A 12909-nucleotide genomic window follows, 5' to 3' on the forward strand; every position below is an offset into this window, starting at 1 on the left:
GCCTGCCATAGGGTTCAGCTATTCCAAACCCTGATGTGATCTCAAGCTGGAACGAGGGAAAGCTTGGGTCCCAGACCGTCAGAGTATAGAGAAAGAAGTGCTTCCAAGAGGTGCATGACAGCAGACTTAGTTAAAACCCAACTCAACAACTGTGGTGGATCCAGGACAACATTGAGATTGCACTACAAAACCATGTGACTCTCAAGTTTCAGATGTTCCCTGCAGGATGTGAACATTATGGCAGATGTGACTCAATTGATTCCTCTTCCTATTGGTACTTGACAACTGGCACAGTGCTCCCCCCATCTACTTTCCCCTGATGTGTTCTCATAAGATGCAAAAACCAAAATGATCCCCTTCTCTCTCTCCTCGGGGAGGTTTGGGAAATCAGCTTCATCCGATAGTTGATCTCTCCCACAAATATTTTGGATTTATAGATCGTTATCATATAGCTGAGAGTTTCTTACATACTTTCTCAGTGCAAGGGTAGTGATATGTCTGCGATTTCTCTGTCTCCACTTCAGGTGATGGGATGGCGATCAGAGAAATAAAGGAGAAAGAAATCACATCAGGAAGATCTCACAGGGCGAACCCACCATAGCACTTATCAAGGAAGATCCAAAGAGAAATTTTTCTGGGAGTCTGTGCACTCAGAAAAAACCCAAAGCCTGTGAGACCTCAGCGAGAGGCAGAGGGAACTTCAGTAGCCTCTCAGACCTTGTAACAGTGACCAGAATCATAGACAACATAGGTCACGAAGGACCAATAATGATCATCTAGTCTATCTGCCAAGGCAGGCAGACCAACATATATATTACCCTAACCATGACTGATTATGGAGTCCTCAAAATTGTGTTTTGACGACCTTAAGCTGCACGAGAATCCACCAGCAGTGGACCATCAACGTTGCAAGAGACACGACAACATGCCATGAAGTGTGGGAAAAGATAGATAGCAGCCGCCCCTTTTCAGACATCAGAGAATCCACATAGGTTTGCAGAAACTATGAATGCTCTGAGAGGGGGATAGCCTCATCGACTAGTCAGCCCTCACTCACATCACTGAATGCATATGGAGAGCGCCCATATCGACTCAGCCGTGGGAAGATCTTTAGTCGGGACAGCTTTACCCCTGAACCACAAATCGTAGATATCCACACAGGAGAAGAAGCCCGCAACATGCACGAGTGTGGGAAAGTTTCAATGGCGCTCAAACATTATCACCAACATCATAGAATCCCACAACAGGAAGACGTCCCTACACATGCGCGAGTGCAGGAAAAAGCTTCAATTGGAGCTCACACTTTAATCACTACATGAGAGCACCACAACAGGAGAGACCGCCTCTTACGTGCACTGAGTGTGAAAGCTCAATCGAGCTCAACACCTTATCAGCACACTACCGGAAACCCATGGGTGAGAAACTTAATGATGCTCTGAGTGTGAAGAAATCTTGCATTAAATCGTTTCAGGCCTCATCTTCACATCATACAGAAGGGTAGCCGTGTTAGTGCTGGATCTGTAGAAGCAGCAGAGATCCGTGGCACCTTAATTAGACTAAGAGTCTTACATCGTAAAGCAAAACACAGGAGAAAGCCTACGCATGCTTGAGTGCAGGAAGAAGCTTCAATCAGCACTCAGCCTCATTATGACCATCAAAAATCCATATGAAAAGAATGTAGATAATCCCTTGATAAGGCTTGGCAAATTCTTTAAAAAAATCACATTGCTAATTGCACATAGTGAATTTTGTACCATCTTCACCGTGGTCTCTCACTCCACCAATGCAAGTGCTCTCTTCTCGCCTGTTCAGCTCAATGCCTTCTTTGGGCTCAGTCCTATACTTTATCTCTATCCAACTCTTTCTATTTTGAGTCATAGAGTGGTGTCCCGCTCCTGCCAGAATGCGTCATCACTCCAGGTGGGGGGAGAGGTTATCCAAAAGCCTAACACAAACAGGCGCAAAAAACTTGTCGACCTCAACTAGCGACCTCGGTTCACTGCCGTGGCTGCTCAAGTTAGTGAGCTCCGCTACAATGAGTGGCAACAGTACAGCCCAGCGCGACGTTCGACGTCGCGCAAATTCATACTTCCCTTGACGTCTGACCTAACTCATCATTTTCCTAGTCGACCAACCTGAAGCACTACAGTTATAACCTGTTCCACCCATTTCAAAGCAATGTAGTCATCAAGTTTCTCCCTGGGGAAAGAATTATTTCTTCCAGTTCTCTGAGTTTGCTACCCACTCAGTTGTCTTGGAGAGCGATTGTTATCATTATCATTTTCCAACATTACTATATAGACATTACAAGAGCGAACAGGGCAGGGAAGGGAAAAAAATCATTTCACCCAATTCTAACAACAGACGTAGTTAGGTACGTCAGAGAGAGTCCTTAATTTCCTTCACTATTACCCTTCAATCCATGCTAGAAAACCTAAGAATCATTTATCTTTCCCCCTTTGGGAGGGAGACTTCAAAGTGCTCCTGTGCTATACACATGGCTAAGCTCAGAGAATAAACCCAAATCTCCCCTGAGTGCTTTTGAATTCTGTATTTCCGATTACTTCAAGCCTGGGTGTCATTGGTTTTATTCCCAAATCTAACGTCTTAGCGTCGCAAAATATGGGTACCCAGCATGAATCCTCTAGAACGCTTAATTACCAGCTAGATTCTGTAGGGCCAACACAATCAGGACTTAGGGTAAGCCCTGATAAGCTCTGGTCTCTCCAAAACCTTCTCCTGGGGACCCCAAAGATCAGATTCTTGATCCACAAAAAAGGGAATAAACCTCCCTCCCATACCTCTTCTCACTCCAGATTCTGTACCTGCTCGGGGCTCATACTTACTCCGTGAATCTAAACAAAGGGATTCCTCTCTTTTCATCTTTCCGGAAGAGAGATACAGAGGCATTGCCTCCCGTAATTCCTTTTCTCGCCATATATCCATGGTGAGTGCAGATTTCCCTTCCCTTGGATCTTATACGAAGAAAGCCAAAAGATCAATTTAGAGTTCTAAAAAAGAGGAAAACTTTAATAAAAAGCAGGAAAAACAAAAAATTGTCTCTGGTAATCCAAGATAACTATACAGGGTCTTTTAAGCTTATAAAAAATGATAAACGCCTTATCCAGAAAAAAACAAATTTAAAATATTCCAGCAAATACTATCAAACATTTGCACATAAAGAAAACAAAAAAGTTCTAAACCGCTTTCTTACTTACTCACTTATTCTGATAGATAAGCAGACTGTAGCAGGGATTGCAGAAACCTGGTTGCACCTTCTACTCCTGTTCCAGGACCCAGAAAAGAACAAGCCAAACACCCAAACCCACAAACAAAGGCTTCCTCGCCTTGAGAGTTGGAAAGTATTTGTTTCCTGATGGTCCTCTGGTCAGGTGTTGTTTGTTAAACTCCTTTCCAGGTGAAGAGCATTAACCCTTAGCTATCTGTTGACACCTCCTGGGCATTGTGATTATTTACCAGTTTCTCTAGTACTGTTCCTACCACTGTTTCTGTAACATTTTTTGTTTTTTATGGGACAGGGTTGTTATTCCTTTGTCTAACCCCAACCTGGGAAGTGAAGGGGGATGATGTGTGGGATGGGGCTGATGTGGGGGTTGGGGACACAGTTGCTTCCTTCCCCTCCCCAGCCCCCCCCGCTGACAGGAGCACAGTGGGCTGAGGCTCGGGGGTGGTTGGGTGTACAGGGCACTGTGTGGGAACAACCTTCTGAGCCAACGACTGGTCCCTGCCTATAGGAGGCTACAGCAGAGGGGAGCAGCACAGAGCTGGGGGCAGCCTCTCTGACTGGGGGTCTTCATGGCGCATGAGTCTTTGGCACAATGGGGAGGATTCCTGGGGGACAATGCTGGGGAAGCTCAGAGCACTGGGAGAGGAGGCCAGGGCTGGGGTACAGGCAGCCGTCAAGAGGGGATCACAGGTCAAGCAGGGGATGGGGTGGGGCGGGGGAAGATATACGCAGAGACCTGAGCCATGGAACCATGCACTGCCTGGCCTGGTTCCCCAAAGGAACCTTGGGAAAACACAGGAGACTCTAAGGAAATGGGGTTCTCTCACTGCTAGGGTAACAGGAGTGATGGAAGCCTGAGCCGGTGGATGGACTCTAGATATCCTGGAGACTGAGAGATTAGATAGAATGGGGATGGCTGGATGGAAATACACAAAATCATGTTCCAGTTCCTACGTGATGTCCCTCTCGCCCTCTGGGTGTGAATTGCCCTGCGGTGCCCAGAGATGTCTGATCCCAGATGTCCGTCCATCCGTATGCGTTACTGAAGGCTAATAACAGTGACTGCTGATTTCCCTAGTGCCTTCCCCCTGGGGCAGGGATTTGTGCTCTAACCACCCCGTCTCTGCTGCTCCCATCCAGGGAGTGCCTGGCTGCGGTTTCCTAGAAGCCCGAAGGGGGCGCCAAAATCCATATTAACCCTTTATGTCCTGCATGCCGTGTCGTTCGTGCTGTGGACCGTGCTCCTCGCCGTGGCGATTGCAAAGTGTAAGTATCCCGGATAGGGTTTAGGACCATGACAGAGGTCAGGCCCAGTGGAAAAGCCCAGGGTGAAATCCTGGCTCCACTGTCAGTGGTCAAACTCTCATTGGTTTCAGTGAGGCCAAGATATTACCCCACATGTCCCTGCCAGCCTGAGCCGTGTCTCTGTCAATGGGCAGCGTGGGGTGCTGCAAGGGTTGGGGTATAATCCCCCATAATGCACTTTCCTGTGCCCTAGTACTGCTGAATGTAAGACAAGGCTCCTTACATCAGGCCACCCGACCTCCAGCTCACAGCAATGGGGCCGATAGGTGCTGACTCCGTGGGCGCTCTGGGGCTGGAGCACCCATGGAAAAAAAAAAATAGTGGGTGCTCAGCACCCACCAGCAGCCCCGCCAATCAGCTCCTTCCCCTCCCTCCCAGCTTCTCCTGCCTGCCACGATGAGCTCTTCAGTGGTCTGAAGGAGGCACGGGGAGGAGGGGGAGGAGTGGGGGCAGGAAGAGGCAGGGTGGGACCTTTGTGAAAGGGGTGGAGTGAGGGCAGGGGCCTGGGTCAGAAAGGAGATCCAGCAGATCCAGGAAAAACACAATGCCTCTGGCAGGACCCCTTCCCAGGACCCGCAATCTGAGCAGGAACACATTGGGGTGTGATGTTGAATGTATCCCCGTGTTCGACAACTTAGCACAGTGCGTGTTGGGACCCTCTTTGGCAGCTGCTCCACAATGGATGACAGCCCAACTACTGCTGCCTGCTAACAGAGTTATTCCTTTAGCTCAAGTGGTTAGAGGTCTTTGCTGCAGGGGTCAGATATTCAAATCTTGCTGATGACCCCAGGTGGGAGATTACACGCCACTTCAGTGTTGAAAATTCTAGGTGGTGGAAGTTATGTGGAGTCATGTGAGTCCTGGAGTCATGTAAAAATCTGAGACAGTTTCTACTTGCAGAGAAAAGCCTGAGAAAGTGACGTGACAGTTCAGGAACCAGAAGGCAAAGAAAAGGATGCAAAATTTATTTATTTTTTACAAAGCTCATGACTTTTAACCCACTATCATGTTGTTTTTTAACATTTAGGGTTGGGCAGACTGCACCAGGGCTGGGGTGGCTCAGAGAGGACTGAGAGATTGTCTCCTCCGGACACGAGTGAGCAGTGGGAAGCTGAGAAATAGAAATGCAGCATGGGCCATGACTCCAAACTGAAAACCCATCCCTACTCTGAGTCCCCCAAACCATATAAACAACAGCTGACATCTGCCCCTCTTTCTAGACGCAGAGATGTCCAAGGAGCTGGAGCAGATGCGGACTGAGCAATCTGTGCTCAGAGTCAACAGTAACAATTCAGCTTCCTCCCAGGCATCCGTTTGTTGGTATTACTGTTGTTACCCTTTTGGCCCAAGACAAAATCTGAGGCCTTGCTGGGTTTATGCCCATTAGGAGGAGCAAACGCTGCTCCCAGGCAGGTGTGTTCTCGCTGTGACTTTGTTTAGTTACCCGGGGTCCTGTTCCACTGAGCAGGGCAGGAACTAACAGCAGCAGCCACGTTCCTTGCTCAGAAATCCCCACAACTACCCCCCCAATGAGCTCTGTGCCCGGGGAGCTCTGTCTCCACTTCTTCCCAAGGTCCCACTCGCAACTCCCTCGGCCTTCAACCCATGCAGCTGGCAGCTGGTTTCCTAGCACCTGGGGTTGCAACCAGTGATGCCCTCAGGCCACCCCACCTCAGCTCTGACCTGCCATGCAGCCTGTTGCTTTGGGCAGTCGCCTCCACTGTCTGCATCTATTTCATGGCCTTCAGGGGCTTGATTGCTCCTCCCGCACTTGGCACCCATTGGCTTTAACGAGGTCTGTCATTGTCTGTGGATCCCACATGAGCGCAGTCAACAGCACCCTCCAGCATAACACTATTAGGTGAATTATGGTAGCAGCTCGGAGCCCCACTCACAGACCCCCATTGTGCTGGGAGCTGCACAAATACATAACAAATCTACAGTCTGTGCCCCAAAGAGCTTCCAACCTACATGTTAGACAAGGGACAAGAGGTGAAGGCAGGCAAACAGATGGGGGAGCACAAGAGAACAGGATGTAACAAGCATCTCATTGTTTTGGTTGCACTCCAGTTCCCTGATTAATGATCTGAGCCTGTTGAGCCTGAGGGAAAGACTCTCATGATCTTGAATAGCATTTGAATCAAGCTTTATTTAGCTAAGAGCCTGTCTGCAGCAGGGAAATGTACACCTGATAGCTCACAAACCCATGAATGTTATATCCAGAAGAGACTGTTCGGAGCATCTGTTCTGACCTCCTGCAGAACCCAGGCCAGAGGAGGCCACCCAGTGATTCCATATTGGGTGGTTGACTATAGCGGTGCTTTACGGGAGAGAGGCCCAATCTGTTAAAGGCTCCAAGTGATGGAAAATCCGCCCTGTCGCTGGAGACTTTGTCTCGATGGTTAAAAGGTGATGCAAACCCATTCATGTAGACGTGCTTCATTGATGCAAAGCAGGACTCTCTCCAGTGGGTCTCACGCTGGTGAATTACAAAAGGGAATGGCACTGTGCAAGCCCCGTGCCATGTGTCCACACTAGAGATTTGCACCAGGGTATGGAGACACTAGTGCAAATTTCCCTAGGCTAGAGGGCTGGTCAGTTCTCTTGCTGTTGCTTGGACAGCATAGAGGTAACTGAAGGCATTCTGGGCCTCCATGATATTCTGCTCTGAGCCAAACCTGTACTTTACGAGGTCGGATGCCGGTGAGAGATGAGTCTCTGACACCGTCCGGCTGTCGTGTTTTAGGTCCCATCAAGCTTTCCTTGAATCAAAGAGAGTCTCTCAGGGACTTCGGAGCAGATGCCCATGGTGCCTGAGAGAGGATTGGGCGACCATCTAGTAGAGCAGGACCTGATTCGTTAGGAAGCAGATCCCTTCATTCAACTTGCATCCCGGGCATTTGATGCTTTCGATCATTTGAAGATGCTTCATCTGAATCGTGTCCAATTTCTTGCCAATTTTGATGATGCGGGGCCACATTTCAGTCCCAGAGGCCCGGATACTGAGCACTGCAGCTATGTAGAGTCTCAGCTTTGTCTCTCAACTTTTCAGGGTGTTCTGTTTGCAAAGGATGTTCTTGATGAGGTGCCCCATTACTCACTAGTCTGGGGGAACCCTCACTAATCCCACTAGCTGGCTCTCCCCTAGGCAGGGCTGGCTGACAGCCGTGGGTCTGGGGGAATGAGCACAGGGCAGGGAGTCAGGGGGCCCTGAGTTCTAACCTTGCCTCACTGCCTGGACTGGGGAAATTCATTCCCATCTGGAGTCTTAATGACCATCAGGGCATGGGGGGTTAAAGCAAATCCACCCACCTGCAGGCTCCTCCAGGGAAGAAAACCAGCCCTGTGTGGCCCTCGTAGACTCGATCTGCTGTGGAACATGGCCCTTCCCCATGAGACAAGTTTGGGGAAGACAGATGGTCCCCAGCTCACTGGGCTCTGTCTCTTCCAGGCTCTGAGATGGCGAAGCAACTGGGGATGCTTCATTTCAATCAATCTGCCATGCACAGCACTGGTATGTACCCGAATCCTCATGATCCACAGCCCGACATCCCCTCTATGACTTCCCTGCACCTCTCTCATCTCACCCCTTTGGCCTTCCTCCCTCCTTCTCCTCCTCCTCACAAGCCCCTCCCTACTCCATTTCCTGACCAATCTCCACCCCTCCCCATTCCTGCTCAGCCCCGGTCCCCGAGACTCCCCTGGAGTGTGATGGCTCTGTTTGTGTCTCAGGGAAGGAGCCGGCCAAGGACCTGGAGAGGCTGCAGTCGGACCAGGCCATGCTGAGAGTGGAAGGTGAGGGCAGGTGGGGATGGGGAGCAGGGCTCAGGCAGCAGAAAAGGGTGTGGGGGGGAACAGCAGCAGGAAGAGGAGATGGGGCTGGAGAATCCCAGCCCTGGGTGGCCATGGCAACCTGGGATCCCCCCACACACCGGATCCAGGCTGAGTGAGTGACATTTGTGATTCGTTCCCTGAGATGGAGGCACCAAGGCAGGAAACCCAGGGCCAAGCCCCACCCTTGCGGACCCCAGCAGGGACACAGCTAACCCCGACTGAGCCTGCGCTCAGGACTCTGTGTGCACCAGGGTCCCCATTCTGAATGGGGGGGAAGCCGGTTAACCCTTTAGTGCTGGGGATTCTCGCCCCAGTCTGTTCCCAGTCTAACCTTCAGGAACAGTCTGGGCTGGGCTGCTACAGAGAGGCTGTTTCTTGCTCCCCCAGAATCATTTCAGGAAAAGCTGGAAGGAGATGGGGGACAGGGACCCATTAGGGGCCGAGGGGAGGCAGGTAGATTCAAGGGCTGGGCAGAAAGAGGAGTCCTCGGTGTAATAAGCTTGGGGTGTTGGGGAGCCCGGGGTAGGGAACTGGGGGGTAGGGCAGTGGGGAGGAGCAGGGCTTCTGCTGGGGTTTAGGGGGAGAGAGGGGGCAGAGTTGAGATGAATAAATTTGACCCTGGTGAAAGGTTGGGGTCCTGCTGGAGTGTTCAGCCAGGTCTCCAGTCCCTAATGACTGTATCGGACCGACTGTAACAAGCTTGGTGCCTCTTGCTGCTGAGAAAGGGGCCCTGTTTCAGTGTCACAGCCAGGCCCCAAAGCCGGGTGTTTTCGGTCTGTACACAGACACGCCAGGCCAAGCTGCGCACACCTGCGCCCTGGCTAACTTCTGGCGGCTTTGGACACACGGAACATAGTGAGCGCCACTCGAGGCTCCCAAACTATTGAAAGGGATGGGACCCCATTCCCATACCCGATGGCGTGTTGTATTTCCAGTGTTCAGGGATCTGGTCAAAGCGAAACATGACAGAGATGACATCAGGGCCGAGACCTTCAAGATCATGGATGCTGCGCAGAAAGGGAACGGTGAGATACATGCCAGCCTCGGCTCGCTCTTCACAGCAGGAGGACCATTTTCTGTTCTGCATCTGTACAGCGCCTGCCACAATGGGGCCAGATTTGGGGGGCTATGGCAATACAGATAATAACACTGAGTAATATTAAGCCCTTTGCGAACATTGGGGGCCTTCATATTCATCGAAGCCATAGGGAGGGGAGTCTGTAGGGGGCGCTCTTCCCTGACAATCAATGCTGAGCGCAATCCCCCAGCGCGATCCTAGGGGGCGCTCTTACCTCAGCGCTGTATGTAAGAACCCGTTTAATGTTTCCAGCTGCCTATTTAGGGGGAGAGAGTCTCTATTGTATCTACCCATCCATCTCTCTCTTCTCGTTAGCTAAGTGTCTAAAACCCTGCTGGCAAGCTCAGAGTAAACAGTGATTTGTTCCTTCAGGAAGTGACTCAGAATTTCCTCCACATTTACTGGGTGAATAATATTCTCCCAGTGACCTTACAGCTGAGCACTTGCTGAACTGCTTTCCAGGGGGCAGGGCCTGCTTGAAGGAAGCTCCCGCAGTACCTGGCAGCCACTGAAGGCATTCGCTGGGTTTATCCAGGGTGGGAAGGCCCTCCCGCCCATACCTTCCTAGTCATGCGCAGGCTCTGCTGTGTTCTCTCCGGCAGGCACTTTCCGGTGCCAGCGTGGCTGGGAGCAGTACGGAGGGAGGTGCTACCTTTTCTCCACATCTGCCCAGCGTTGGCAGGCGGCCAGAAGCTCCTGTTTGAGCCATGCTGCTGATCTGGTGGTGATCAATGGTCAAATGGAGCAGGTACAACCCACCAACCCCCCGCATTGGGTAAAATGCACCCACACAGAGGGCTGCCATGAGGCCTAGCTTGTGCTCCAGTTCTAACCACCCAATCCTCTGTGTCATCCTCTCTAGAATTACTTGGCCACTAAAGCTGATTCTGTACGTCACTGGATCGGCTTCAGAGACCAAGCGACTGAAGGCATCTGGCACTGGGTGGACAACACTCCTCTGGCATTTACGTAAGCGTGGGGCGATCCTCTGCTCTCCCGTTCCTGCCCCCAACCTTTCCCAGCTGCCCCTGCTCCTGCAGGTGCTTTCCACCTCAGCAGCTGCAAGGCTGAGGCCTGGGACAGCACCACTCGGGTTTGATTTCATGTCCTGACGACTCGAGCCTTTATCGGTCCCCTGCAGGTCACTGGTTCGAATCTGACCCAAGTCTGTAGTGATTACATGGCGCTGCTGCTGGGTGCTCTCTGTATGAAATGAGCTTGATGGGTCTCAGCCCAGTTCCCAGTGGGAAAAGCATCCACAGATCGCACTGGGGTCTTGTCGGCCATCACAGCTGAAGGGCCGAGGACTGAATGGGCCAAGGAGATGGAGCACCCCTCTCAGCCTACAGAGGAGTCTCTCCAAGGCAGGACAGGTCTGAGACACCATGGCAAAGAGAAGTTTGTGCTGCCATAGTCTGTGTAGGTGGCAGCTTCTACCACTGATAATGTGACATTCTCCACTGCATGAGTGTGAACTAAGGGCCTGTAAAAATAACATCGTGGCCCAGCGGTTAGAGCCCTGCTCTGGGACTCAGTAGGGCTGGCTTCCATTCCCAACTGTCCTGCTGGCCTTCTGGGTGGATTTGGGCAAGTCACTGTCCTACTCTGTGCCTCAGTTTCCCCATCTGCAAAATGGCCAAATGATGCTTTGTAAAGTGCTTTTCTCTCCCCTGAAGAAAGGTACTATCTCCAAACTAGCCATTATGGGGCCAAAGGAGCAGCTCCATTAACTGATAGTAGGTTGTTATCCTCTAGTGGCCCAGTAACGAGTCCCTCTATGCTAGCAGGTGACACTGTCCCCAGCCCTTCGTTCATTTGGATCATTCAAAATAAAAAAAAAAATCTGTCTGTTTTGGGAGAGGGGGGTTAATAAACCCTTGGGTTTTTGTGGTGAAAATGCCACAAATCCCCATTCAGGGAGAGGGCAGCCTGCCTTCCTTGGAAGCCATGTTCACTCCTTTTCCTGATGCCCCTCTATGCAGCTCTGGCCCCATCAAGGGGCCATAAAGGGAATGTAATCTCCCACACACACACATTTACCTGGAGCTCAAGGGCCTGGAGAAGAGCAGAAAAGCCCCATACGCAGGGGTGGGGCTGGAGCACGGCTGTGCTTTGGCTATTTTTGGCTGTCCACAATGCTGCAGGGGCCTGAGTGTAAGTTAGACCAACCCTGAGGCTGCTCTAGGTTACGCTGAGGGGAGACCCAGTTACCAGGCAGTACATAGAAGGGATCATCTCAGCCCGAACCAGTAGCCCAGTGGCTTGAGGGCTCTTCTCTTTCTTCCCTTTCAGGTTTTGGGCCCCAGGGGAGCCCAATAACATGTACAGTTTTCATGTCAGAAATGAGGACTGTGCCCACCTGCACGAGGGCGGCCAGTGGAATGATGAGCCCTGCAACTTGCACTACAGGTGGATCTGCGAAAAAGCTGGTTCTGTCTAAATGGCCGGAGTCCTGCCTTTGCTCTGAGCACTGGCTGAAAAGTACCCGGCCCACGAGGCCTGTGAACCGTTCCAGCCCCACACCAGTCCATTAGGGCTAATTACACAAAACTGAACACCCTTGTCCTGCCCCAGCCAGGGGGCTCCGCTCACAGAATCCTCCCCCCTCACCTCCATTGCTCGCTCTCCCCCATCTTCACTCACTTTCACTGTCTGGGGCTGGGGGTGGGGGTTGCGGTGCGGGAGGGGGTGAGGGCTCTGACTTGGAGTGCGAGCTCCAGGCTGTGGCCGAGGGGTTTGGGATGTGGGAGTGGGTGCAGGCTTCAGTTGGAGGTACTGGCTCTGGGATGGGGCCAGGTATGAGGGATTTGGGGCGCAGGAGGCAGATCAGGGCTAGGACAGAGGGTTGGGGTGCGGGAAGGGGTGCAGGGTCTGCGAGGGAGTTTGGGTGCGGGCGGGGTTTTAGGATGCGGACTTCAGCTGAATGGCGCTTACCTTAGGCAGCTCCCAGAAGTGGCAGCATGTCCGGCCCCTAGGCAGAGAGGCCAGGGGTCTCAGCCCACTGCCTGCACAGGCAGACACCACCCCCGCAGTTCCCACTGGCCGTGGTTCCTGTGCAGCTGATGCTAGGGGCGGGTGAAGTGCCCTGTGCCTAGGAGCTGGTTATGCCGGCCACTTACAGGAGCCTGCCTTTGTTCCACTGTGCCGCCGACTGGACTTTTAGCAGCTTAGTCAGTTGTGCTGACTGGACCCACCAGGGTCCCTTTCCGAATGGGCGCTCCAGTCGAAAACCAGACACCTAGCAACCCCACAGCCCATAGGGCCCGTGTGCCCCCTCTCCATGCAGGGGCGAATTTCTCCCACGGAGGCCACCCACCAGAGATGCTCCACGCTCTGCCTGTGCCACCTTGCTCCCGCCTTCACCACTGCTTCACATTTACAAACTTGCTGTTCGCAGTGCAAGCACCTTCGCCCCTGCAATCTCCACTGGCTGCATCGGTCCCCC

General features: G+C 52.0%; 1 protein-coding gene across 1 annotated transcript; it reads left to right on the forward strand.

Annotated features, from left to right (window-relative positions):
* The first annotated feature begins 1315 nt into the window (after positions 1-1315).
* LOC116837802 (C-type lectin domain family 4 member G-like) lies at positions 1316-12063 on the forward strand. Its single transcript, XM_032802517.2, has 9 exons — positions 1316-1415; positions 4388-4513; positions 5773-5835; positions 8004-8066; positions 8285-8347; positions 9322-9411; positions 10067-10212; positions 10327-10433; positions 11757-12063. The coding sequence occupies exons 1-9, from the start codon at positions 1316-1318 to the stop codon at positions 11902-11904; spliced, it is 906 nt and encodes a 301-aa protein (XP_032658408.1). The 3' UTR covers positions 11905-12063.
* The last annotated feature ends 846 nt before the right edge of the window (positions 12064-12909 follow it).

The sequence above is a fragment of the Chelonoidis abingdonii genome, unplaced genomic scaffold (assembly GCF_003597395.2).
Source record: "Chelonoidis abingdonii isolate Lonesome George unplaced genomic scaffold, CheloAbing_2.0 scaffold1366, whole genome shotgun sequence".
NCBI lineage: Eukaryota > Metazoa > Chordata > Testudines > Testudinidae > Chelonoidis > Chelonoidis abingdonii.